Source organism: Cyanistes caeruleus, chromosome 10 (genome assembly GCF_971803275.1).
Source record: "Cyanistes caeruleus chromosome 10, bCyaCae1.hap1.1, whole genome shotgun sequence".
NCBI lineage: Eukaryota > Metazoa > Chordata > Aves > Passeriformes > Paridae > Cyanistes > Cyanistes caeruleus.
In genome coordinates, this window is record NC_141710.1 from 8,056,897 (window position 1) to 8,081,230 (window position 24,334).

Below are 24,334 nucleotides of genomic sequence, written 5' to 3' on the forward strand. Positions count from 1 at the left end.
GTCCTGCACGGCCGGGGCCGCGGCAGAGCGGCGCGCAGCGGGCAGGTGCGGCGGCTGGAGCCGGAGCCGGAGCCGGCAGGTCCGCGCCTCCCGCGCTGCTCTCCGACAGCATGAAGGTCGAGTTTGCCCCCATCAATATCCCTCTAAAGAGGAGGATCCAGACAGTCGCCGTGCTGCAGTGGATCTTCTCATTCCTCCTGCTGGGTAACAGCCTTCATCCTCCCTGCCCCTGGCCCAGAGAGGAAAGGGCGAGAAGCGGCTTTTTCGGTGACCGGCGTTACCCCTGGGCATCGCTCGGTGCCAGCCCGCGGCTCCACGTGGGTGCAGAAGCGGCCGGGGGCGAGCAGATCCCCGGGCGGGCAAGAGCATCGCACTTCTTTCTTCCCTGAAAGCTTTGGATGGCTTTTCCTCTTTTTTGGGGGTCTATTTCTTTCTACGGGTTCTTCTTCAAATATGATCTCAAAAAGCTAATGTCTGTTGCCTCCTCCTTGAGACGCACAGTAGGTTTCTGACAGCAACTTTTCTATTGAAAGAGACCAAGTCTGGTAAATGACTAATGCTGTTTTCATTGGTAATTTCGTAAAATAACTTTATATGCTGTAGTTCAATAAAATTCTCATTTAACAAGGTAGTGAAAATTAATGGGCATTGTCAGTGAATTGACTCAAATGCAGCCACTTCTGTAAATATAGGAAAAATATCCTCACTGGCTTTATGAAAGTGTTGCTAATTCTACTTGGTAATCTTTTTCCACTGATTATTCCTCTATAATTAATGTTCCTAATATCTTAATAGACACCTATTACTAAGTACCTATTCACAGCAGAAAATCCAATTCACATGGGTAGGTATCTCAAATTCGATGAAACGAATCACTTGATAAGGTAAGATAAGCCTTAACTCTATGAGACTAAATCCTTGGATTGTATAAATTGGGAAGTGGTTATTGAGCAGTCTGTTCTGAGGTACAGAGTCACCTGTGTATTATTGGAAATGCTGGAACACTTCATGATCATTTATGCTCTAGGATTTACAAGGAGAAAAGGATGGGCACATATCTTCCTTGTATGTCTTGCAAATATATTATCCTTCAGATAGTCTGATGTCTTTCAGATTTATTTTTTTTTTAGGTTAGCCCACACATGAAAGATTTGGGGGAAGTATGGAGGGTATGAAGCATCTTCACAGAATAATCAGCAGATGTTCTGTTACCTCCAAATTATATGTAGTTAAAAGATAAACTGTTTATGTTTGTGGCTGCATTGTAAGTAGTCTGTATTTTAATTTTCTGTTATTGAATTAGGTTTTGGCATGAGCCATTATTTAAGTCTCATAAAGCAGTGGAAGTTCAGGAGCAGTGGAAGAAAACATTTTTTTTTCCCCTAAGGTAGCAATACTGCTGCAGAAAACCACATCTTCCTGTGCTTACTAGAAGTGATTGGGATGCAGAAAATCCCCTCTTTGTAGTTTAGTGGGCAAAGTAGGGAACTGTCATCTGCAGCTGGCACTGCCTGGGAACGTCAAGGAAAATCAACTTGGAAATGGTCTTATGGCCGTTTATGTTGAGTATAGTTAGTTCATGTGATCATGAAAAAATGGATTTGCAAGAATGCTTGATTAACAATTTGATTCTAATAATAATAATCTGTTTGTGCACCATGGGGATGTTTATCTTTAGAGCTGACCAAGGTGACCTTGTCATTTCTTAGGCAGACACTTTCAGTGATAGGGCAGCCAGTGATCTGGCCAAAAAGTTTCACTTTGCTGCAGGAAAATTCAGGTGGATAAATCCTAAATAACTTAAAGCAGTGAGAAATGGGCTGGTTTCTGATGTTCTTGAGTGCTCCATGTCTGGATTTTTCAGTTTTTGGTTTTGGTTTTTTTCCCCTGAACAGCCATTGTTTGTTTGTAAGCTTGGGATTCAATAGTGACACTTTCAAATCAGGGAGGAGATGCCTCAGGACAAGTGAAATACTGTGTGAGTTCATCACAGAATAGGCTGGAGGTTTAGGTGTTCTTTGGGGGTTAATGTGTGTCTGGAACTAGTTTATGCCAAGCACAATCTTGATTGTCTGTCTTGTGTTACATATCTGCATGTGAAAACTTGAACAGATAATACCCTATGACAACTAATGATTCATGATAGAGATAGAGGGATTCTGTTCAGAGCAGTGAATAATTGGGTACTGGCTTAGCTGCTAAAGTTGTCCATCTAGGTATGTTGTAACGTGCCATAGCTTAGTAAAATGAACTACAGGACTAACAGATCAAGTAAGTGAACTCTGAAAATTAGTGTCCTGAATGACAAAAGCTGAATTGGTCGGTGATATTCTTCAAATCTGGTGAGAGATGCATTAAAAAGTGATTTTGCACACTGAATAAGCTGTAAGGGGAATATGAGCCTATTACAACGTAGAATGAAAAATGTGACTTGGATAGAGGACTGTTGGTTTTATCTTGAAAAATGTAAAAAGCCCTTGTTCTCCAGGCTTGCTTTGTTGTAATGCTGCATGGTTTTCTGAGACTGTGGAATTGATGATTGAAAATGCCCTCTTACTTGTGAGACTCACAAGCTGGCCTGACATACAGACATGAAGTAGTTGTTGAAGGCTAAATCTCATCCCGACTGTAGAAAGAGTGAATCAGTCTACAAATACTGAAAAAATGGCAGCAGCAGCGTGGTACAAGCAAAGTTCTGCTTCTTCATGCAGTGTAGCAGCTTGGGCTGGATCTGTACTCCAGATCCATTGCTTCTGCTGTAAACATGCCTCTGTCTCAAAAAAAGCTGTACAGATGTGCACAGAATTTCATTATATACAAAAGGAACCTCTTTAAAATTCTGGCTGTAAGTTCCTGTGCTTCCTTGTTCTGTGCTGCAAGCTGCCAAAGTTCACCCTCAAAGGGAAAAGACAAGTTTTCATTGTAACAGTGATTTGCCTGTTCATTATCCAGGGGCATGACACCAGAAGCAAAAATAAGTTCTGAAATACTGGGCTGTGTATGTGAGAGTTTCTGGATTAGATGAGAGAAAAGCCCATTAATGGATTCCCACCGTGTGTTAGCTGAAAATGCCTTGTGGGTTTCTATCTTATGTTTTCTGAGTACAGCAGGCCAGAAAAGTTTGGGTATAAGTTCCATGGAAGAGAAAAGTGTTTTAATTGTCTTTTGAAAGACAAGTGTTATCAATCTTGAGTCCAGAAAACAAAAGCTGTTAAAACTGAAAACTGGCAAATGCTAAAATCTTGCTGTTTCTCACCATATTAAGCACAAATCAGGCTGAAGCATAATGTCAAGCCTTTAGTATTATATTGCTGAAACAGCAAAGACATTAAGTTTTTCAGTGTCGTAGTACCTACTTTATAAAAGGCCAAACCAGACAATTTTTACAGATGGTAGTTTTATGCCTGTAATTACAGTTATTAGAGATTTGTTCATTTGGCCAGGGGCTGACAGTCCTGGGCCAGGTGTGGCCCTGTTCCGAGCTCGTGCAACACCCACACCATGTCTGCCTGTGAGGCTGTGTGCTGCCTGTGTGATCTCTCTGTGCCATTGTCCAACCCAACCCCAGGCAGAAAGTCACCAGGAGAAATAAAATCTCCAAGCCTGTAAGTGCTGCTGGACTGACAAAGCAAAGAGGTTACATAACACCCATTTTTGTATCACAGGTTCATGTGCACTAAAGAAATTGTCAGTGTCAATGAATGCAGTGGATGTGCCTGGTGTTTGCAGGAAATCTTTGTTTTTAAGCTTGGAAATAGTTTTCTAAAGAACTTTGAGTTAATTTTGCTGCATTTGCCATTATGTCTGATATCCTCCTACTGGGAACAGGTGTAGGTTTTGTGTTTCTCACACAGCACACAGCAGTGGGCATTAATCCTTGGTGTGTGTTAGCTGTGTGCCTCAGTACTGCACATCTGTCAGCAAGGTTCAGTTTGTATCAGGAGGTGAGTAGCACCCAGGTAGGAGGTAGATCAAAGGGTTCATTTAAAGGCAAAACCATTAAAACAAAGAAAAATCAGTCAGATTTGGTTGAAGTGCTGCTTTCCCAGTGCTTCAGCCTTTTGTTTTCCTTTCTCTCTAATGTACACAAATCAAATGACAACATTTTTGAAGAAAGTAAAGCTAGAAGGTGAGCTATGTGTTCCTGCTAACTTCTGTGCCCATGATGTGAAAATGGAGCTTGTGCATGTGGGGTTTGAGCATGTACAAAATCAAATGCAAAACTGAGCAACCTGGTTGGAGTGGTGGAGTCTTGGGCCAAACAAAGAGAGAGGGAAATGAGAGTTTAACCCTCCAGTAGGGATATCAGGGTTTTTCTCTGAGAAAGAATGATGGTCAGAGAGAATGGTGCATCTTTTTAGGCCCACTTTTGGGGCCCAGCAGTGTCCCTGGTCTCCTCACTGGGGGTTTAGGAAGTGACTGTTATGCAGGCACCCCTGTATTTGTTTGTGAAACCCTTAATAAGGCAAAATCAGTATATAACATAAGGTATGCTTTAATAGATGCACAAAACCACAAAATAATATGCTGAAGACAGTGGTATATATTAAACTACATCCTGTTCTCTAGTGATTAAACTTCTGTGCATGTAGGATGAAGCAGTCTGTTAATTGAACTTGCTGGACACAATTTTGAGTTGTGGATCTGGCTTCCCTAAAAGAATAGAAATGATGAAACATTTGCCACAGAGTGAGAGATTGCTGCTGGAATAATAAGTGATTTCTGTGTTGAGAAAGAAGGTGTCAGTGTAATGTGCTAAAGCAAATATTAACCTGTTCTGCAAACATGTCATGATGTTTTATTCTCTGGTGCTGATTTAATTCATCAGCTACAGCTGGATAGCTAATATGGTTTTGTTTTTCTCAAAGTCTTTTTCAAAAAGACTCTTTTGATGCTTTAGGAAAACTCAGCTAAACTCCAAGAGCCCTCCCTAAGCAAGCTGGCTGGTATTTCTACTTGTTTTTGTCACTCTGTGCTCATTTATCTGTGAAGTTTATTGGTGGCCTATGGGTAGGGACTAAAGTGTGATCACAGAGAATAACAGGATACTTACTGACTAGTATTTCTAGGAATGCTGCCTCTGTTACCTACATCTTAGGGAGCGAATTTAACCATGTGTCTATTTGTTTGTATCTCTCAAAAATAATGAGAAAAAATGTCTCTGTGTCAGGCCAGAGACCCTAGCTTGACAACCTCTATGTGAAAATAAGTGACTGTGAATGCCTAAGGAGAAAGAAAAGAAATGGGAAATATGTAGACTAAATTTGGCATGCTGTCTTGGTATTTGGCAATTAGTAACTTGGGGATTTATGGTACCCAGGCCACTCTACCTCCAAGTCAATTGTGTGTAATGCTCTATATCTCTAGTTTATCAGTATTTGCCAGTGGAAGGTCTTGGGAACTTGGAACCAAATTTCAGCAAAAACAGGCCTCTAAAGCTGAAGGTTTGTGTTTGCTGTCACAGCACTGTTGAGATACAGCTTCTTTGGTAGGAATGCTCAGATACCTTTGTGTCTCTAATTGTAACCAATAACCTGACAAAGGCCCTCACAGGAGACTGACCCATATCCAAAAAATGCTGGCTGCCCAACCACCTCAGTTCTGGCCATGGCTACTAAATTCCTGGGGATGCCAACAGTTTTCCAGTGCAGTCAGTTTAAATAAACTCCCACCTTTTTTTCTTTTTTCTGGGGAGTCCTTATCTGCTATGGATACAAAGTGTCAGTGGGCTCCTGTGTTACTGGTGGAAATCCATTGACAGAATTGCAGAGCAGTGGGCTTTAAACAGGACAGGACTAACATTATGTCTCCATTTTCTTTTAAAAAGGCTTTCTATGTAAAAGCCTGCAGAGCAATATTCTGCAGAGGCATGAACTTGCTTACTGCTGCCTTGGCAGGCTGCCTATTCTCAGATACTGCCTATTGTCTCAGGTCTTATTTTGCTGGGAATATTGGAATCCATTTACTGTAGATGTTCCTTCATTTGAATTTCCGTCCTTTTCTTCATGATATATATAAATAATTTGGAGAATATTTTCAAAAATTAAGGCTGATTAATTCCTTTTTCTGCATGAAAGTATCCTGTAAGTGAGGAAATTTGTTTTAATGCCAAAATCCACTGATCAGTGGTAGCTTGAGGAATGATAGTGAGGAGCAGACATTCATTAGGGATGAAAACATCATGGTACAATTCTTCTGTGTTCCCTCCAAAGTTCTTTTCCCAACCTAGCTCAGAGACATTGCTGCTCTGAAAACTAAGGATGGGAACAGCACTGTTGTACATACATCAATATGGTTGTTGAAGAATGTAATTTTTCTTTTTAGTTTTTGTTTTTCCCCTGTGTCCACAGATGTAAGAAATGAGCTTTTCACCTTGCAGTGTGTATTGCTACACATACATATTCCTAAAGCCCCAGGAGGGGCAATACTAAGAATCACTTCTGCATCTGTGTATTTGCTAGGATGACAGGGGGATAAAGATGTTTTTTTTTTACCGTGTCCTTGGTGGGATGAGGTTCAAATTGCTGAATTCTGAATGTCTCCAGCTCATTTAAGACAGAGCAGCATCATGTGTTTAGAGAAAGCTTTGCTAATTGTATGTGGGACATGGCAGGAACCAGCTCAGAGTTCAGAGCTGTCCTGAGGTTTCAGAGTGAGCTCCTTTGCATAGCTTTTGGATCACTGCAGAGAGCCTGTAGTGCTGCTGGGGTGAGACCAGCACCCCTGGCACCAGGGACACACCTGCACTGCCCAGGCATGCTGTCCATGACTGCTCAGAGTAGAATGGGAGCCCTCTCTCCTAGGGCCAACCTTGAATTTGGTGGCTTTCACAACTGATGTTAATGAAACATTTTTGATGCCTTAGTATCTCCAAATGACTTTGAAGCTTCCAATTTCCAGATTTAACCTGTGCTCTTTTCCTACTTCCTCTCTCTGGTTTTGAACTATTTTATAAATTTGGTGCCCCCAGCTGCAAGCTTAGAGCCTAATTACTGTTTGAAGAATCAGGTGTACAAGCATCATTGGGCAGGATGGCTTTCCGTGCTGGTAGCTAACACTACACAGAGTGATTTTCATCCATTTGTTGCCAAATATGAGTATCCATGTGTTGTAAATAGGAAATGGAGGAGAAGTGACACGCCAACATTGATTCACAAACCCAGTGTTCAGAGTTCCATGCCAGTGATTTGTCTTTTAATCTATATTTCCTCCTGCCCCCTCAACCATCCCCAAAATCCAATATATATATATACACAGAGATTTTTCAAAGCTCTAATTCAAGTTCAACCAAAAAATTACACTTAGAATGTATACAGGGACTACATCCAAGGACACAATGATGCTGTAGAATGACAAATCCCAAGTTATTCACCTTTTGCCTGGAACTTGTTTATGTATTTAGCTAAAATGGTTGCTATTTATTTACTCACTGTCTTGTCTGAAGGAGAAAACATCAGGTTTGTGTTTATAGGCTCATTGGGTTTGAGTCATCCTAAGGGGAGCTCATCATCTTGCAGACTGCTAATTCCTTGAAATAATGAGGAGGTATGGTAAAAGGAATTTGCCTCACATGTCTCATTGGAAATGCACTAATCATCTTAGTCCTACAGGATGCTGTGCTCCCCTTAGGAAGTGCTAACAGCATACTTATCTCCCCATACCTTGTGTGCACTCAGGAAGGTGTCCTAGCTAAAGCAGAGCAGCAGTTTGTTGATCTGGTGTGTGTTTATCTGCATAGGATTGGGTACTGCTGTCTGGGCCTTTTCACTGCTGGTGTAATTAGCTCTCACAGCAAGGATGCTTGGCTACAAAGATCTTTTCAGCTGTTTGCTAGCAAACTGAGAGTAAAACGCCAGCCATGTGATTCTGTGTTTAAAAAGCCATGTGATTGATTCTCTGTAAAATCAAAATTGCTTCTGAAAGAAAGGGTAGGAAATATAAATACTTGCTAATTTTTGCATAGCAGATTAATTGATTTATAGCAGCTAGAAAAAAAACTTCTCATCAAACTTAAACCAAGAACCTTGGTGTCCTGTCCATATTATAAATTCCTAGAAATTTCTATAATTTCAGGATCTCTTCTTCAAGAAACAGGTAATGACTTTTCCTTGATAGATTTCTGTGCCCTATTTTGGAGTGGTGCTAGAGTGGGATTCCCTGAGAAACTGAGTGTTATATTTCACCTGTGTTACTTGTCCTGCACTAATGGTGTTCCTTAGAACTTGTTTCAGTTCTTGTGAGTTTTCCACATTGACTTTGGGGGTCTGTGGGCCTCAGTTAACTGTGGTGTTTTTCAAGAGCTTTTACTCAAATGCTTTTCTGTGTAAGACTGGAGTTGCTTGTTGAGGAGGAAGCAGTGAACTTCAGTACTGAAGAATGGAGTATCCTTGAAAATGGTAGATTTTATCCTGCTCCTGCTTTTCTTTATGGTCATTTCCTTCTCCCTTCCTCAGAGCAAATGCAATTCCATATTTTTCTGCACATATTCCTGCTGGAAATGTTCATCCCCTTCTAGACAAGATATCCAATTTTATTTTGAAGGCACAGTCAAACTAGGCACAGGAGCAAGTTGGTTGAAGTACAGAAAAAGTAAATATTCAGACTGGAGGAAATGCAAGTCTGCCTGTAGACCAAGTTGAGATCTCAGCTTGAAATCTGCATAGTCTAGGAAATCTACTGACTTTTCAACACCCAAGTAATATCTCTCCTGAATGAAGGCGATCTGAACTAGGATGAGAGGGTTTCATTCTTGGTTCATCTACTTATTCTGATAATACTTTGCATTTTGTGAGCCAAATAATTGCCTGAAGTCCTTCTGTTGTTTCTTTTAAAGTGTGCTCTATTTAGTGGTGTATTTAGTTCAGTATGTTTCACTGGTGTAACTTCTTCTAGGACTTCACAGGATATTGCCCTCATGAAGGCCACACAATTGTGAGACATAAAGTACTGCTTCTGCATTGTTAAAATATCTCTGACAAACGCTGGGTTCCTGCAACTCTGCCCATGAGTCTTCCACTGAGAACTAGGTCCTGTTTTGCTTGTATATGTCTGTGATGCTAAAGCCCTGGCTCCCTTGCAACCTGGACTTCAGCATCTGATCCCTGAGCCTGATGGGGTTTGTTCAGGAGGTGGCAGAGCAAGCAGGCTGCTGCAGGGGTACCACAGGGCAGAGAGCAGCCTCTCCTGCTCCTCAGACATCTCAGAGCAGGGCTGCTCAACACGCTGCAAGACTAAAATTCTGCAAGTTCTACAAACGTAAAGTTTCCATAGGATTTCCCTGAGTAATTGTTTCAAGGTTGAGCCACAAGTAGCACATTGTATTTAACCAAACAGCTTTTTCTTGCTCCTTGAATTATGTATAATACAATTCTTTTGTATCACTATTGTAGCAAGATGTTACAATTTCAACTTAATTGGGTTTGAAAGTATCAGGACTTGCCTGCTATTGTGCTTCCATAGCAGTGCTGAACTTCTCCACTGACTGACGTGTTAAGCAGCTGAAGTGAGACCTTTTCATGTTTTGGTCTTGTCTAGTGCATCTCCTTGGCCCAGCACTTTTGGCTGGGAGGAGAACTACCATCCCCATATTATAGATAGTGAAGCTCAGAAAGAGAAAATGATTACCCAACATCCCTGTAATTAGAAGAGATGTTGCCATGGCTTCCTTTCCCTTCTTTCCTTACCCAGCTTTCCTTTCTTCTCACTCCCTGAAGCATTACATCCTTGTTAGCCCTTGCTGTCTCCTTTTATTTTGCCTTAGGTAAACCAGATGCTCTCTACCAAACATCCAGTTATGCAGTAGAGGAAGAAATAATACATGGAGGTGATACACCCTTGTGATGTTTCACCTTCACTGTAACAATGCAACATTGAATAAGCTGAGTTCAATTTGTGTGCATTTTGTGTAAATCTGTAAAAACATACCAGGGCTGGGCATGCAGGTCTTAAAAGGACACAGATGTGATTAACACTTGCCATGCTTACACTTTTTGTCTCTTGTAGCAGAGTTTTGCTGTGGATTCTTTGTGATCCTGATCCTGGGCAACTTCTGGTTCCTTGCTGTTCTGTACCTGCTGTGGCTTTACCTCGACTGGGAAACACCATGTGCTGGGGGCAGACGGTCCCAGTGGGTCAGAAGCTGGACTGTCTGGAAGTACTTCAGAGAATACTTTCCCATTCATGTGAGTGAAAGGCTTCTCACAAACAGCTTGAATAGCCATAAGCATGGGCACACATCTAAGACTTATCTTTGCTAAAATTCTAATACTCACTCCAGGGTGAACGTAACTTCTTTCTAAAGCATGGGAAATCTGAGATATAGTGACAAAAGGGACAGGGCGTGGTTTTCTCGTTGGACTGTTGGGTGACAAGGTAGTGCTTCAGGACAGTAAATGCTAGACTGTAAAGGGTGTCTAAATGGTATCCTGACACACCTATTTAAGCTGTGTTTATCTGTAAAGCAGGACAGTAGTTTTAAGTGCTCAGAAGGAAATTCACTGTCATTGCTTCTATGTCCTGTCAATGTGCAATCTCCATGACTGTTGTTTTTGAGGTAAATATTATAATGCCCACCACTGACTCTATTTTTCAGCTTATAAAAACTTCAGAACTGAACCCAAATCACAACTACTTACTTGGCTTTCACCCTCATGGGGTCCTGGTAGCTGGAGCCTTTGGAAACTTTTGCACCGAATCTCATTTCAAAAATTTATTTCCTGGGCTTACTCCATATCTTCATATCATGCCCATCTGGTTTGGCTGTCCCTTCTTCAGAGAATACATAATGTGTGCTGGTAGGTAAAAGCAGAATGTCTCAGCTGTTGTTCCATCTTTTAGCTTCTGTTACTAATGTAGAGCCTATTCCTCTTCTTATATATGGTAAGTAATTTCAGAAGGATCAGTGTTGGTGCTAAATTTAACCTCTATTTTATGATGAACTGTTGTGGCAAAAAATTTTGGAAGGTTCTATTAATAGTTTTAAAAACTATATCACTAAGTTGTTTTTTTCTGAAAAGAAATTTTTGGTATTCCTTTGAGCTATCAGAGAGCAGTCTTGAGTATCCATTATGTACAAAAAGAGAAGGACATAATAATTTGTAATTTTATTTAGCAGGCACATGTAAAACAAATTCAGGCTAATCTCTTACCTGAAGGGCTTAGTCTTACACATTACAAATATCTTTATACTCAGAACTTAATTACCTGCTTCTCATTGAAATCCCATGTTGCAAATTTGTGTAATTTTAATTGAGATGTAAACTCTAAAGAGTTTTTTGCTCTGTTCTGAGAAGCATTTGTCAAAAAGGGGTGATATTCATGATCGGTACTGCAGTAATAAAAGAAAAAAATAACAAGCAATCAAGTTGGTGGAACAGAAAAATGAGAAGAATGAAATATGCACCAGTGCTCCCCTCCAGTGGTTTAATGCAGGAGTTATTTTACTTAAATTCACTCAACTACAGCATTTAAGCATGTTCTGATACACCAGACTAAGTCTGGGAGGCAGAGTTTTAACTTTATTCATGACTGCAACACAAACACTGCAATCTCAGAGAAGCTGTTCCACTGCTTCATTCACAGAAACATGTCTAGGATGTTGCCCAGATTAATATCAGATTTACTTATCTGTGCATACTTCAACATATCAGAGAATGCCTTTCCATGCAAATGTAATTTCTGAGGGTGTTCTTTATTGCTAAACAAGGGATTGGCAATGGTAGAACATTGCAGTTTTAAACACTGTCTTTTAATCATTGTCTGGAAGTCAGATTTACATGTTTTTGGCATCTTGACCCATGGGAACAAATATTTACCTGCAGAATGAGTAATGACTGCAGTAAAAAACACTAAAGAATAGCCAGCACTGGAGCTCTGTTTTCACAGGTATGCAGCTGATAAATGAGAGGGGACCTTTGGTGTATTACAGGTCACCGGTCAAATCACAAAACAATTGCAAAATCTTCCATGTCCTGAAAGCCATGCTCCTGGCACAACGTTTCTTTTCCCAGTCTTTTTCTGCCTGTCTAAAGCGTGCAGTCGTTGCCTCTGGCAGCGCAGCTGCGTCACTCCCGGGCTGCACGGAGCATTGCCCTGTGGGCAGCCTGACAGCTCAGCTTCAGCAGGAGGCACATTTGTCCTGGGGAAAGGCAGCAGCTTCTGCTTTCCTTTCCAGGGAAAATGCATGCTGACATGAATGAGCATCACCTGAATTACTTGTGAGTCCCAGGTCAGCTGCATTTTCAGAGTAGCGGTGACTGTGAAAGCATATGTGGCAAATGGATGTAGCTTTTTACTGAGGTCTGGACTTGCTCCAGTTGCAAGCTATTCCTCTTGGTGGCCAGCTCTCAAAAGTAGATCCCAGTCATCTTCCCTCTCTCACAACATTCTTATAATCCACATTGTAATTGTCCCTATTAGAAAAAAGACCAAGCAGGGAGCAGCACATCCAAAATTTCAGCTCTGCAAAAACAACAACATAAACTATTCTTGAGCTCTAAATTGTCACTTAGATTATATTAATTCAACACAGTGTAATTAAACATGGCTTCTGGGTAAATGGGACCACTATAAACCTTTGAAATAAAACTTAGGGCAAGAAAGAAAAGGAACCTTTGAAAGATTAGGTGTATATCTGCTGGAAAAGGGATTTTTCAAAGCACCAAGTCCAGAGCAAGATCTAAGGAGATAATAAAGTCCTGTACAGCAGTGTGCCTCTGATTAGAAGTGTCTGGATCAGCAGGAGTACCAGAAAACTTCATATAATCTGCTGTTTTAGCATAAATATTGATGAATGCCTGGGATTGGTTAATAGAGAATGAGCTGATGCAGCTATCAGGAATGGTAGAAATGAGTCATTTCTGCTTCTTCTAATGATGTCATGCCATTGCCTTAGATGGAGCTGCTGCTTTATAGCTTTGAAAAGAGTGGAAGGGTCTGCTTGGCACTGCAGCTCCATGTTTGAGTTAACAAGTCCTCTATATATTCTGCTAACCCCTCTGTGCCTGTGTTTATATCCACCTGCTGCGCAGCTTTAGCTGCTGCCTCTCAGCAGTACCTGCTGTATCTGCTGCCATTCACCTCCTCTGTTCTTGGGCACAGAGTCTCTTGAGGGGGAGTTAAGTTGCCAGAAGAGCACACCCTGAAGAACTCAAAACTCTTGCAATAGGCAACAGCATTGAAATCCTCAGTGTGAAATCAAAGCACATGCCCAAAACACAGTCGATTGCAGAGTGAGGAGGTTGAATACAGACCTTTGAAACCTGTTCTGTGCTGTTATAATTTTGAAACATCATTTCTATATTTAAAAATATTCTTAAATTCCACTGAACTTGTACATGAAGATCCAGTGGTCACTCTTAAAATGTTTCCTCCTGAAGGAATGGTTTCTGCATCCAAGGAAAGTGTCTCACACGTGCTGAGCAATGAAGGAGGTGGCCACGCATCTGTCATTGTGATTGGAGGAGCAGAGGAATCTCTGAATGCGCATCCTGGAAGCCTGACCTTGAACATCCTCAAGAGGAAAGGCTTTATTAAAATGGCCCTGAAACATGGGTAGGTCTTCCATGAAGCATGCTTTGAATGCAGATTGATTCTTAAATATGGTTCATACTACATAAAATTAGAGAATTTGAAAGAGTCTAAGTGTCTAAGAATGTGCAGATGTCTGGCACAGGAGCCAGTCTGTCCACCTAAATCCAATCTGGGAGTGTTGAAAACTCCCTTTGACTTTCATAATTTGTAACAGTAGGTGTTATTAGCATATCTTGTTTTATTTCAGTTGTTTCTTGCAAAGAGTAAGAATTATGAAACAATATTAGTAAATCTTGGCTGGTTTTCTGAGTAGGGCAGACATTCTTTCTGTTCTGTAAATTGAAGACACATTAAGGTAGAAAGTTTTTATCATTTTAAGCAAACAAACAAACGAATTGGATAGCCAAGCCCTGTTTCATTAAATCACTGAAAATTATGATCTAGGAAGATTTGTTTTCACTGTTATTCTAAAGACTCTCTTTTGAAGATTGCCATTTGCAAAACTAAATTCCTGGGAATTTTTGGTGAAAATCTCAAGAAAAACTAGGTAACTTTTTACAATCAAGCAGCCATCAGTATGTAATTAAACAGAGATGGTATCAGTACCTTTTGAGTGATTTACACAAAGCTGTTGTATTTGTTTTGGTCTGGTCTAGATGGTTTGTGTATTAGAAATATTGAAACCAATGATTTGTTCTGGCTATACTTTCTGGACAGCTCCCAGGATTATACATTGACATGTGAAGCAATGAGAAAAAAATACTAGTTTTGAGAAATCTGTAAGAGCTTTTTAAGCTATTAACTGGAGAAAAGGCAGTCTCTGAGAAGAGGAGCTCTCTGCTTTTACACAGAGTGCAAAAAACTAGAAACTGTTCTAGAAACTGTTCTGTGCCAAAATTCTAAGGATGTTTCTTATACATATCACTAGGATCCTCGTAAAGAATTTGTTTGCTATTTGAATGTAACATATTAATCTAATTTGTACCCAGAAAAAAGTCTTGTGTATTTGAATTAAGAGTTTACTGTCTAAGTGAGTCTTTATTCAATCTTTGCTCAACTGCTGATTAATTCAGTGGAATCCTCAACAGTCACTAGATTTTATTTGTTGTAACCATAAAGACTAGAAGAATATTAGGTACTTTTTTTTTTTTTTCCTGAGTATGTTGGTAGATGTCTGGTCTGTCATATCACAAAGGTTGTTGGTGGTTATCTCTCATCTAAATTGATTTGGATTGAGAAATCAGATACACCTGTGCCTCTCATGACCTTGATTTCAAAAGTATCTCCAACACATAACAGCAAGAGTGGGACACTTACAAAACACAGGAATGGCCCCTTTACCCCATTACTTACTTCAGTTCCAGTGATGGTCCTTGTCTTTCTAAAAGGGTCATGGCTGTCTAGAGCCCTCCCCTGGCTGGCAGTTCCCACCTCTGCCAGAGTGCCTGAGGGCTACAACCCACATGGTCACTGTAACCAGCAGGCTCCAGGTCATTCCTACAAACACCAGCACAAAAACCTGCCTCTGTGTGAAGAACAGGAATGCTGACTTCTCATCTGCCCAGCAGGGCAGTGGGCCAGTGTGAGTCCAACAGAGCTCTTGCCCAAAGACTCAGCATCGCTTCTGGTTTTGATGTCTTGTTTTTAACAAAATGGGAAGAAAACTTCCAAATGGAGTGGAAATGACAGGACAAGGGAAGCTCATGGGATGCAGATGAGATGACCCATCTGCAACAAGTGCCTGCACACATTCCTGGTGCTCATGGTCTGCAACAGCAAATACCAACACAGGAAGGAAGGGGCAGTGCAGAGGGCTGTGCTCTGTGGCCCTGGCTCCTGTGCTGCCAGCACAGAAAAGCTGTGTTCCTCAGCTAGGAGTTTGTCAAATGTGGCCTGAATATGTCAGCAAAAATCCTCTGCACTTCTGCAAAATACAGTTTGGTCCAAGGTAGTACAAATATCTGATATGAAGTGAAGAAATCCTAAAGACACAAAACAAATGATGAATCAGATAACTTATCTTTAATTTCACAATTGTAAGTTACTTATTTCTGTCTCAGCCTCCTACATAGCATCTTGCAAAAGCCTTCACTAGATTAAAACAAATCCCACAGTGTCAGGACACCACAGCTATTGCACCACAAGATGTTCCTGTTTGTCTTTGTGTTGTAGTAAAAAGTGGAGTGTTTACACAGCCACAGTAAACACCAGGCTTTATGATATTTCTTTTACAGGTGGCATGGTGATAAATCCACTGGAGAAAGAAACTTTGAGCAGACACTAGTCAGAATAGTATGTGGGAATGATAGTCTGTGTGAGTTCTCAGGCCAAAGAAGCTGTTGAAGCAGTTGTTTTTAATTGTACAGGTGGATTTTGACTATCCACAGCGTTTTCCAGCCAGCTCTGTCCTTACTGCATCCTCCTCAGGCATTCACAGCTCTGCAGAAATTCATTCTGACAATGTTTTGTGCCAACAGAATAGAACTAAGATACAGAAACCAAGATTTAAGTATAGAAAATAAAACATCTCTGAATCAATCAGAGGCTGCTTAGGATTACCCTGCTTTTTTTTTTTTTTTTTCCCTCTAAACTCTGTAGAGTAGTTAATGAAACTAAGCATTAATCAAAAACCATACTGCAGCCAAGGTTTTAAATACAATGATGGGTTTACCTGCTGAAGACAACTGCACTGGTTCTATCCACTCAAATAGTTTGTCCAGGAGCTAGTCAGTGCCTTTCCTTCCAGGCCAATTCATGAACTGAATGAGAATTCATTAGTCTGTGCAAGAGCCAAAGTGAGTTCATGTAATTTCTGTGGGTAAGATGTGACCTCTGATAAAAATGGATTAATGCTACTGTTTCTGAAGAAGTCCAGAGGAATCAGGGTTTCACTGGGAATTGGACAGCAGAGGAGGAATTTGGCATTGCACTCGTGTCTGTGAGGGTGTCTGGTTTTTATCATGGTTTTTGTGCTGAAATCAAGGGCACGCATTACTCCGGTCAAAAGACAAGGGAAAGCCAAGATCTGTTTTTGATGCCATCCAGCTGGGATCATTATAAGGTTAGCAATGAGGTTTCTTTGCTTGCCAAGGGAAAAAAACTGTAGTGGAACAAAGGTGGACTTGCTGAAATAGTGGTGGATAAAGACATACTTATGATATGTGCAATTACTCATTTTCATAATTCCAAACAGTCACAAATTGCAATAGGTATCAACCAACTAAATACTGCCAAAAGCAAGTTGCTAGCTGTGTGCCAGTTACTCTTTTTTTAAAACACCAACCAGCCAAGGCATCCAAAAAGCTGGTGCACATGAGAAGAGCTGAATGCCTATTGCTGATGAAATCCAAAGCTGCTGAAACTCTCTGTGCTGGTTATTGTGAAACTGTTTCCATGCTGCTGATGTGAATTGAAGTGTAAGTCCAGGCTGATGTAGAATTCTCAGTGTCCTCTTTGTTTTACAGGGCTCATCTGGTCCCGGTGTTTTCCTTTGGTGAAAATGAACTATTCAAGCAAGTTGCAAACCCCAAAGGTTCATGGCTCAGGAATGTACAGGAGAAGCTGCAAAAGATAATGGGCTTTGCTTTACCACTATTTCATGCTAGAGGAGTATTCCAGTACAGTTTTGGCTTAATACCTTACAGGCAACCTATTCATACTGTTGGTAAGTTCCCTGCACCTTTTCTAATGTGTTTGCAAATGTTTTGAAATTCATCAGTGTGCTGATAACATCTATAAATTTATAAATCTGTCCTAACAGAATTGATTACTGTGCATCTAAAACAAGTATGTGAGGTTTACTGTCCTTCCCAGTTAAAGGGGGCAGTTCTTTTCTCCCTTTCCCCTTTCTGTCCCAGCCCAAATGTTACTCTTCATTCTCAGTTATCCATAGGTTTCTATCCTTGGCAGTCCATAAAGAAATCCAAGAGTTGTCCAGTTTTTATGAGAGGGCTGCCACAGCTCTGCAGCAGTTGCTGTGGGTTCTGGATGCTGCAGTTGTTTTGTGAGAAACCCAGAACCTTAGTTTCTTAGCTCTGCAGAGAAGTAGCAGTTGGATGTTCCAGCTGATGCACAGCCACCCCAGGAGAGCTCTGGAGCAGGGCTACTGGAAGGTGATTATGTGGTCCTGACCTGGTGCTCTTCAGGACAGAGAGAGATGCAGGAGGAAAGGGAGAGGATGCATTGTGGTGCCACAGCCCTTGGGCAGGCTGCTACCTGCATGGCTTTGCAGGTCTTGAGGTGTTTCCTTCCCTCTTGGTTTTTTCCCTTGGAAAGAGCCTGTCATGTTTAATTGTGAGTGTGCATGCCAGGCAGTTTGGGAGAGTGTTTTTCCCCAAAAGCTTTCATTACTGCTCATCTACTCTCACTGGAGTGTGGAACTGAACATATTTTTGATGGTTTTACAAGTGCTATTGACAACCATACCTTTGCAAAATAGGTGATTCTGGGTCTCATGCAAAGGCAATATCTGTCTGTCTGTAAATTTTTTGATAAATCATTTTAACTAGATTCTGACCTGAGTGAACTAAAGAAAATTGAGCTTTTCTGGTGTTCCACAAGGGACTTTGAAGGTGGCCCTCCCTTTATATGAGGTCGATTTGATCATAGTATGAAACAAATAAAAATGTTTAAGACAAGGACATAGCTCTTTTTATGTGAAATTTCAAGCAGATCTGTGTTTTATCAGTTCATGCAGTTGAATATCTGAATATATTTAATTTTTAAAGCCTGCATTATACATAGGCAGGCTAAAAATGCCACTTATTTTAAAGCCAAAGAGTTTATCAAAGCTTTGGAATGAGATGTATTGGATGAGATCTATAATCTGCATTTTTTTTTTGGGCTGATAACACCAGGACTGTTCTGAAGCTTAAAATGTCTTATTCATTGAGGCATTTCTTCATCATGACAAAAGCACAGGAGTGCTACAAATCAGCAAGACCAGAGTCTTGCAACAGAACCTGTAAGACCTCATGAGGTTCTTTGCCTTTTGTGTCTCTTCCCCCATGTTTGAGAACTATCACAACATCCCTGTGTCCTTTGAAGTGTGTGGGGTGCTCTTGGTATGGCTCAACATGGCTTTGAAAGCATTGGCTCAGCTCCTGAGAGCTGCAGAGGCACAGTGAGCTCACCTGAGGTGATGAGCTGTGCTGCCAACGTGGCCAGGTATGGGTGATTTCAGTCCTGCTTCAGGAGCCATGGATCCAAGAGCCATCCAGCTAAGCCAAGATCTGTGAAGTTTGAGTGTTTGGGGCTTGATGAGTGAAGTACTTTTGATCTTCCTTTATTTTTATTTTTTATTACTTTTTTCCAGAAATAGAAACAACTCTAAAATATCAAATTAAGCAAGTTCCTTAAAGCTGCACATAATATTAGAGGGATGAGTGTAGTTTTCAGTCCCACAAGAAATCTTCACTCTTGGGAGAAGAGGCTGTTGCAGAAGGGCTTGGGGTCTGTTTGCTCTTTCCTGTCCTGCCTCTGGAAATCCTGTATTGTATGTATATTGATTTCACACCCCTCTAAGGTATTGCTCAATGCAGGGCTGGGTTCCCACCCCAGCCATGTAAAGTCTGAGTTTCAGCACCACACAGGGTCTGAGAGCTGGTGGCAGCTGGAGCTGCAGCAGGAAAATGTAGGCTCAGCCCTTTGTGGTTCTGGCTAGGCTTCCCTTTAGTCATCACCATCCAATCTGAAGTGGCAACATCTGTTGAAAGGAATTTTCAGGTGCCTTTGGGAAATTCCTGGGGGTGCTTTTAGCTCTCTGTTTTTCTAGACTTCCTCTGTAATCCCAGTCAGGTCTGTTAAGGTCTTAGTGCTTCCAATGCAAGAACAGCTGTCAAAAAATGGTGATTGAACAACACAGGAAAGACTGAGATCATGGGAAACTTCTTTTAGCAATCCACTTTTTAGCCATAGCTTTTTGTGGAAGAGAAGGCTGCCCTCTGGATTTCCATGGAGTCACCTGCAGGTAGTAGGCTTTTGCACAGTGCCTGGATAACATTTTGGTTCCAGGGACATTTGTGGGCAGCGGATAGTTCAGAGACACCTCACAGGGTTTAGGGGATTTATGTGCTACCCCTTCCTAGGCTGAGGTCACCAACAACATTTCTGGTGCAGTGATATCCATTTTGAATAAATTGGAAGATAAATATTTCCTTCAGTCATGTTCATGTGACTGTGTGATTGAGGGCACCACTGTCCTCTTAAGCAAGTTCCTCACACTGAGTAGTTTTACTATTCAAATCAGAAGACAGTGTTTAAATACTGTGTTGAACTTGTAGACAGCACATGACGCATAGGATTGTATCTTGAAGTGTAAACTGCTCCTTCAAGTTAGTTTATGTCTCTTCTCATTCGTTCTTTTGCTGCCAAACTGAAATGCTGGGGTGGGGTTTAATTAATTTTACCTGAACTTGAGCAAAAGGAAGTGAAAAACCAGACCCAGGACTCAAGCTTGTGAAAGGCAGGATCAGACCCCAGGATAAGAAAATTGTCCTGTGATTCTGCCATCTGGCTGGGAGCTGTGGTGGAGCTCTTACAGAAAGGACAGCAGTTCTGCTTAAAAAGAGATATCAATGACACTAATGCTGTTGTGTTTGATTTACAGTGGGAAGCCCCATCCCTGTAAAACAGAACTTGAACCCCACCACTGAAGAGATTGATCAGCTACATGCATTGTATCTACAGAAACTAAAGAAATTATTTGAAGAACACAAAAGCAATTATGGCATCCCTGCACATAAATCTCTCATCTTCGAGTAGAAAATTACAATTTGTAATTCCGAATCTCATGGAAAGAAACAGTATCTGCTGAAAGATGTCTTTCTTGCAATCCACATTTAGCAATCTGTAATTATCCTTGTAAAAGGAATACTTTTAAGGATGGATTATTAGATGATTTATTGATTTTTATCTCATTCTTGGGCAGTGGGGGGAGGGATCATTGGGATGTAAGCCTCGAAGCCAGTGCTATTTTGAGTTGTTCTTTTAGGTTCATGTGTGCCAGAAATGCGAGTGAGAGACCCCACACAGATGTTCTTACCACCATGGTACCTACCCACAGCTTGAGCATAGGAAATTGCCCCAGCAGGAGATCAGCAGCAGAAGTATAAACCCAAGAAGCCTTCGATTAGAGGTTGAGAGATTTACCAGCATTTATCAAACATGATATCAGATTGTTCTCTGAACGTCAGAAACCCCTGCTGCTTTTCCACAGGAATGAAGGTGTATGATTTCAGCAGATGGCTACTGTAAACCACTTACATGAGAATTCAAGAATAAATAGGAACCTTCAGCCCTGAATAGGATACTGGAAAAAATGTTCTGTCCAAGTCATGGAGCAGAGCAAACCTTCTGTTTGGAGAACAGTGTGTTGAAATTTTGGTGTGTATGTGTGTGCTGGGTGGTGGGAAGCACTGAATGATGTGACTTTTCTGGACAGTCTGTGCTTTGGATCATAAGTTTGGAAGGTGAAGCAGCTTTGGTAGTTTCAGCTTCAGAAGAGATGGCAGGCACAGAACAGGAAAAGTGAGGGAATCATGTGAACTCTTCATCCTGTACAAATTAAAAATAATCCTATGTCAAGCATTGCACAGAAGGAAAGGGAGCCAAATTTGTTCAGTCAGTTCTGAAATTTCACCAAGAAAAGTGTACTTGATAATGCCTTTTTTTCCCCACTGACAGATGTGGGGAAGTGTGTGTTAAGCTGGTGCTGCAGGGTGACACAGCTGCAGTGCCGAGGCAGTGTGAGCATAGCTCTAGGATGCAGCAGGTTATAAGAGGATGCATTGTATATAAACCAGGTGCCTGAATTGGAGAAAAGTTCTATCCTAAATGTGGATATCCACTTCAGAAGAGAAAAGAAAAAAATCTTAGCCAAACTATTTTTCAGTGAAAATGCCTAGGTCTTGGAGAGTATTGTGCATGGGAAGAATTGTAATATATTACTGAATTTTTATGAGATAAATTCTTGTATTTGTAAATGCTTTTTGTCTGCCTGCAGACTTTGCAGGTCTGATGTTAGTGAAGAGTTTGCTCTGCTCTAAGCAGTTTTGGTGCCTAAACATTACATAAGTTAGGTGCTCTGACAGGTCATGCATGGGCTTGTCAGGCAGCCTGGGTATCTTCAGTTGGCTCAGTTGAGCACTGAGGTGCTCCAGGAATAGCAGCACTGGACACCTTGTGTATTCAATGGGCTGTAGGCTCTTAGAAGAAACACAGCTGGGGCTTTGAGAACAAGGCAGAACTCTGGAAAGAAAATATCTTAGCAATTTGAAGGTGTTTAAAGAAAAGAATGGAAATGGACTGAGCTCCAACTGAACCAACACCCCAAAGCCAAACAAGTATTTGCCAGACAGAGCAGATGTATGTGCTTCAAAAAGCCCTCCAGCAACAAGGTGGTTTCCTTAAGAGGGCTCTTCCTTCTAGTGCCCATTTGTCATCCGGATGTAAACAACACTGAGCCAACACTGAGTCCTGCTCTCATTTTCCCTACAATGACACAATCTTTCTGGGAACCAGGGCTGGAATTTCAGTGCTTGAAGAAGCCCCTCTTCCCTGGCAGACTGCTGTCAATGTGTCCACAATCCACCTCTACCTGAGCTTGGTACCATGTGTGCTTGCCCTCCCTTTCCACGCCTTTGCTGATCACTGATGATCACTGTGGTGTAGGCATCTTGCTTCCTCACTTTCTGCCCTCCTTTCCCTGGGCTGAGATCTGTGGTCTCTGTGCATGGAAAATACTGAGTGGTGGCTTATCATTCAGCAAAAATGGGGTTTAGGAGCAGGGTTTGGGAAGAGGAAGCACTCTGGTTTTGCAAGTTTGACACCAGCCTAAAATCAGGACTGTTTCAGCTCTGGAAAGGGCATGTTTCTAGGGAGATCAGACATGGCAGGTTTGTTACCTGGGAAGAGGTCTCAGGGTCCTGAGAATTGTACAAATGATGGATGACCCCTGAGCTCTTGCTTTTTCTTAGTCAGCTACGTGAAATTTCCTTTGAATTTGACTCTTTATTGCCTGCCCTGATGAGCAGTGAGGATTATTCATGAAAGAAGAATTTGGAGTCTATGTCAGACTGCTCTCTCCTAGATCATCTGCTCTAATGAGATATTTCCTCTCATTCTCAGTCTGCTCTTTTTCCATTACCTTAATGATAGAGAAAATCAGGCTGTAAATTTTAAAAATATTAGCATTGGGTTGAGGATGGAAAGTAACAATTGTTTTTTGTTGATTAAATTAATCAAAATTTCTTGGGAATATGTGGACACTGATTTTGGGACAATATCTGGTCCAAAGGATACCCTATAAACAGCCTTTCCTCTGAATTCCATGAGGAAATTATCTGTGGGCTCTCTGTACCATCCATAATTGGCTTAGGAAGAAGAAGTAGGGATTGTGTTGCTATGGCTACTGATATTATCATTGTTTTGTAACAATGGAGATGGTAAAAAACCCCAAAAACTAAAAAGCCCAACAAAAAACAACAATAGAATCTCCAAACAACTCAAATATTTATTGTTGCTCAGTTACCACTGCATATTGCTTATGATGGTCCTTCCAAAGTACCTTTTTTTATTGTCTAGTGCACCCAGGACTACTTGAAAGTAGAACTTCTGTCTCTAAATGTGGTAGACATGGTGTCATCTAAGGTATTGACCTGTGTGTGGATCTATAAAACAATCCTGAGCCTAAAGGCCAGAGCCCTGGCAGCCACAGACCCATTTTGGCTACCACAGGCACCAGTCCCAGCGCTGCTACAGGCACGAGGAAGCTGCCCATGTTTGTTGGAGCAAGAGTCTCCAGCTGCAGCTCATGCTGGACAAAGCAAGAGCTAGGAGCTGGTAGGAATGGTGACACACCCTCCCACAGCTGGAACTGGAAGAACTGGGCAGCACTCAGATTCCTGGTGGGGATGCCACACTGCCTGGGGCCTGCTTCGTGGGGTGTTTCTCTTTGTGCCTTTTAATGGCACAGGTAATCCCAGGGAAGCCAGCCATCCATCAACAGGAGAAGCTCTGCCTCTAAACTGTGCAAACACTGCCTCCCTGACACACTCAGGATGAATTACCTGCCTGTTCCCTCGTGTGTGAACACCTCTGTGCCAAATTCTGTTGACAGAAAGTCATTCCTGAGTATTTTTACTTTGTGGACTACGCAGCATAGTTTACACTTTGTAACTTTTTATGGTACCTGTAAAATATGAATGTCAGCTGTTTCAATGATAGCTGTGGCAAGGAGGTGTCAGCTAATAAAGGTTTGTACCAAAGTGGGCTTGTGCTGACTGGAATTCACTGCTGTTGGGTGAGGATCCTGGCTGAACTCAAGGGGTCACAATAGCCTGGCTGTCAGGCTGTGCTCGTATCACACTGAGAAATCTGGATGGATTGCTTGCTGCAATCTCCTGAGGAGAGCCTGAAGCCAGGTTCCTGATGGGGTTCCAAAAGGTCTGAGGAAGAAGAGACCCACAGCAGGGAAGGACTGAGCTGCAGCAGCCTTCAATCAGTGCCAAGGGGCACAGCAGGGATGTTGGAACATGGGAGGGTGGGCAATCTTATGAGGAATTGATGGAATAACAGCTTTTGGAGTTTTGAAGAAAGGTTTGGATTTTAAGTGAAAGTTGCATGAAGGAGTCCAAATCTTAGTCCAAACCCTAGAAAGGCTACTACCCTACAGAGGCTCTCCTTCACTCGAGGAAGAGGGGAGGTAAACAGCTGATTGGAGTAAAAAATGGGTTACATTTGTCTCTTGGGAAGAGGAAAACCACTCACCTGGTAAGAGTGATGTATTTAATGGGAGTTGGTTGTT

General features: G+C 41.5%; 1 protein-coding gene across 1 annotated transcript; it reads left to right on the plus strand.

Annotated features, from left to right (window-relative positions):
* Positions 1–23,795, plus strand: MOGAT1 (monoacylglycerol O-acyltransferase 1). The gene is made up of 6 exons (XM_023933233.2): positions 1–204; positions 10,003–10,181; positions 10,592–10,793; positions 13,377–13,551; positions 16,995–17,194; positions 20,138–23,795. The coding sequence occupies exons 1-6, from the start codon at positions 111–113 to the stop codon at positions 20,290–20,292; spliced, it is 1,005 nt and encodes a 334-aa protein (XP_023789001.1). The 5' UTR covers positions 1–110; the 3' UTR covers positions 20,293–23,795.
* The last annotated feature ends 539 nt before the right edge of the window (positions 23,796–24,334 follow it).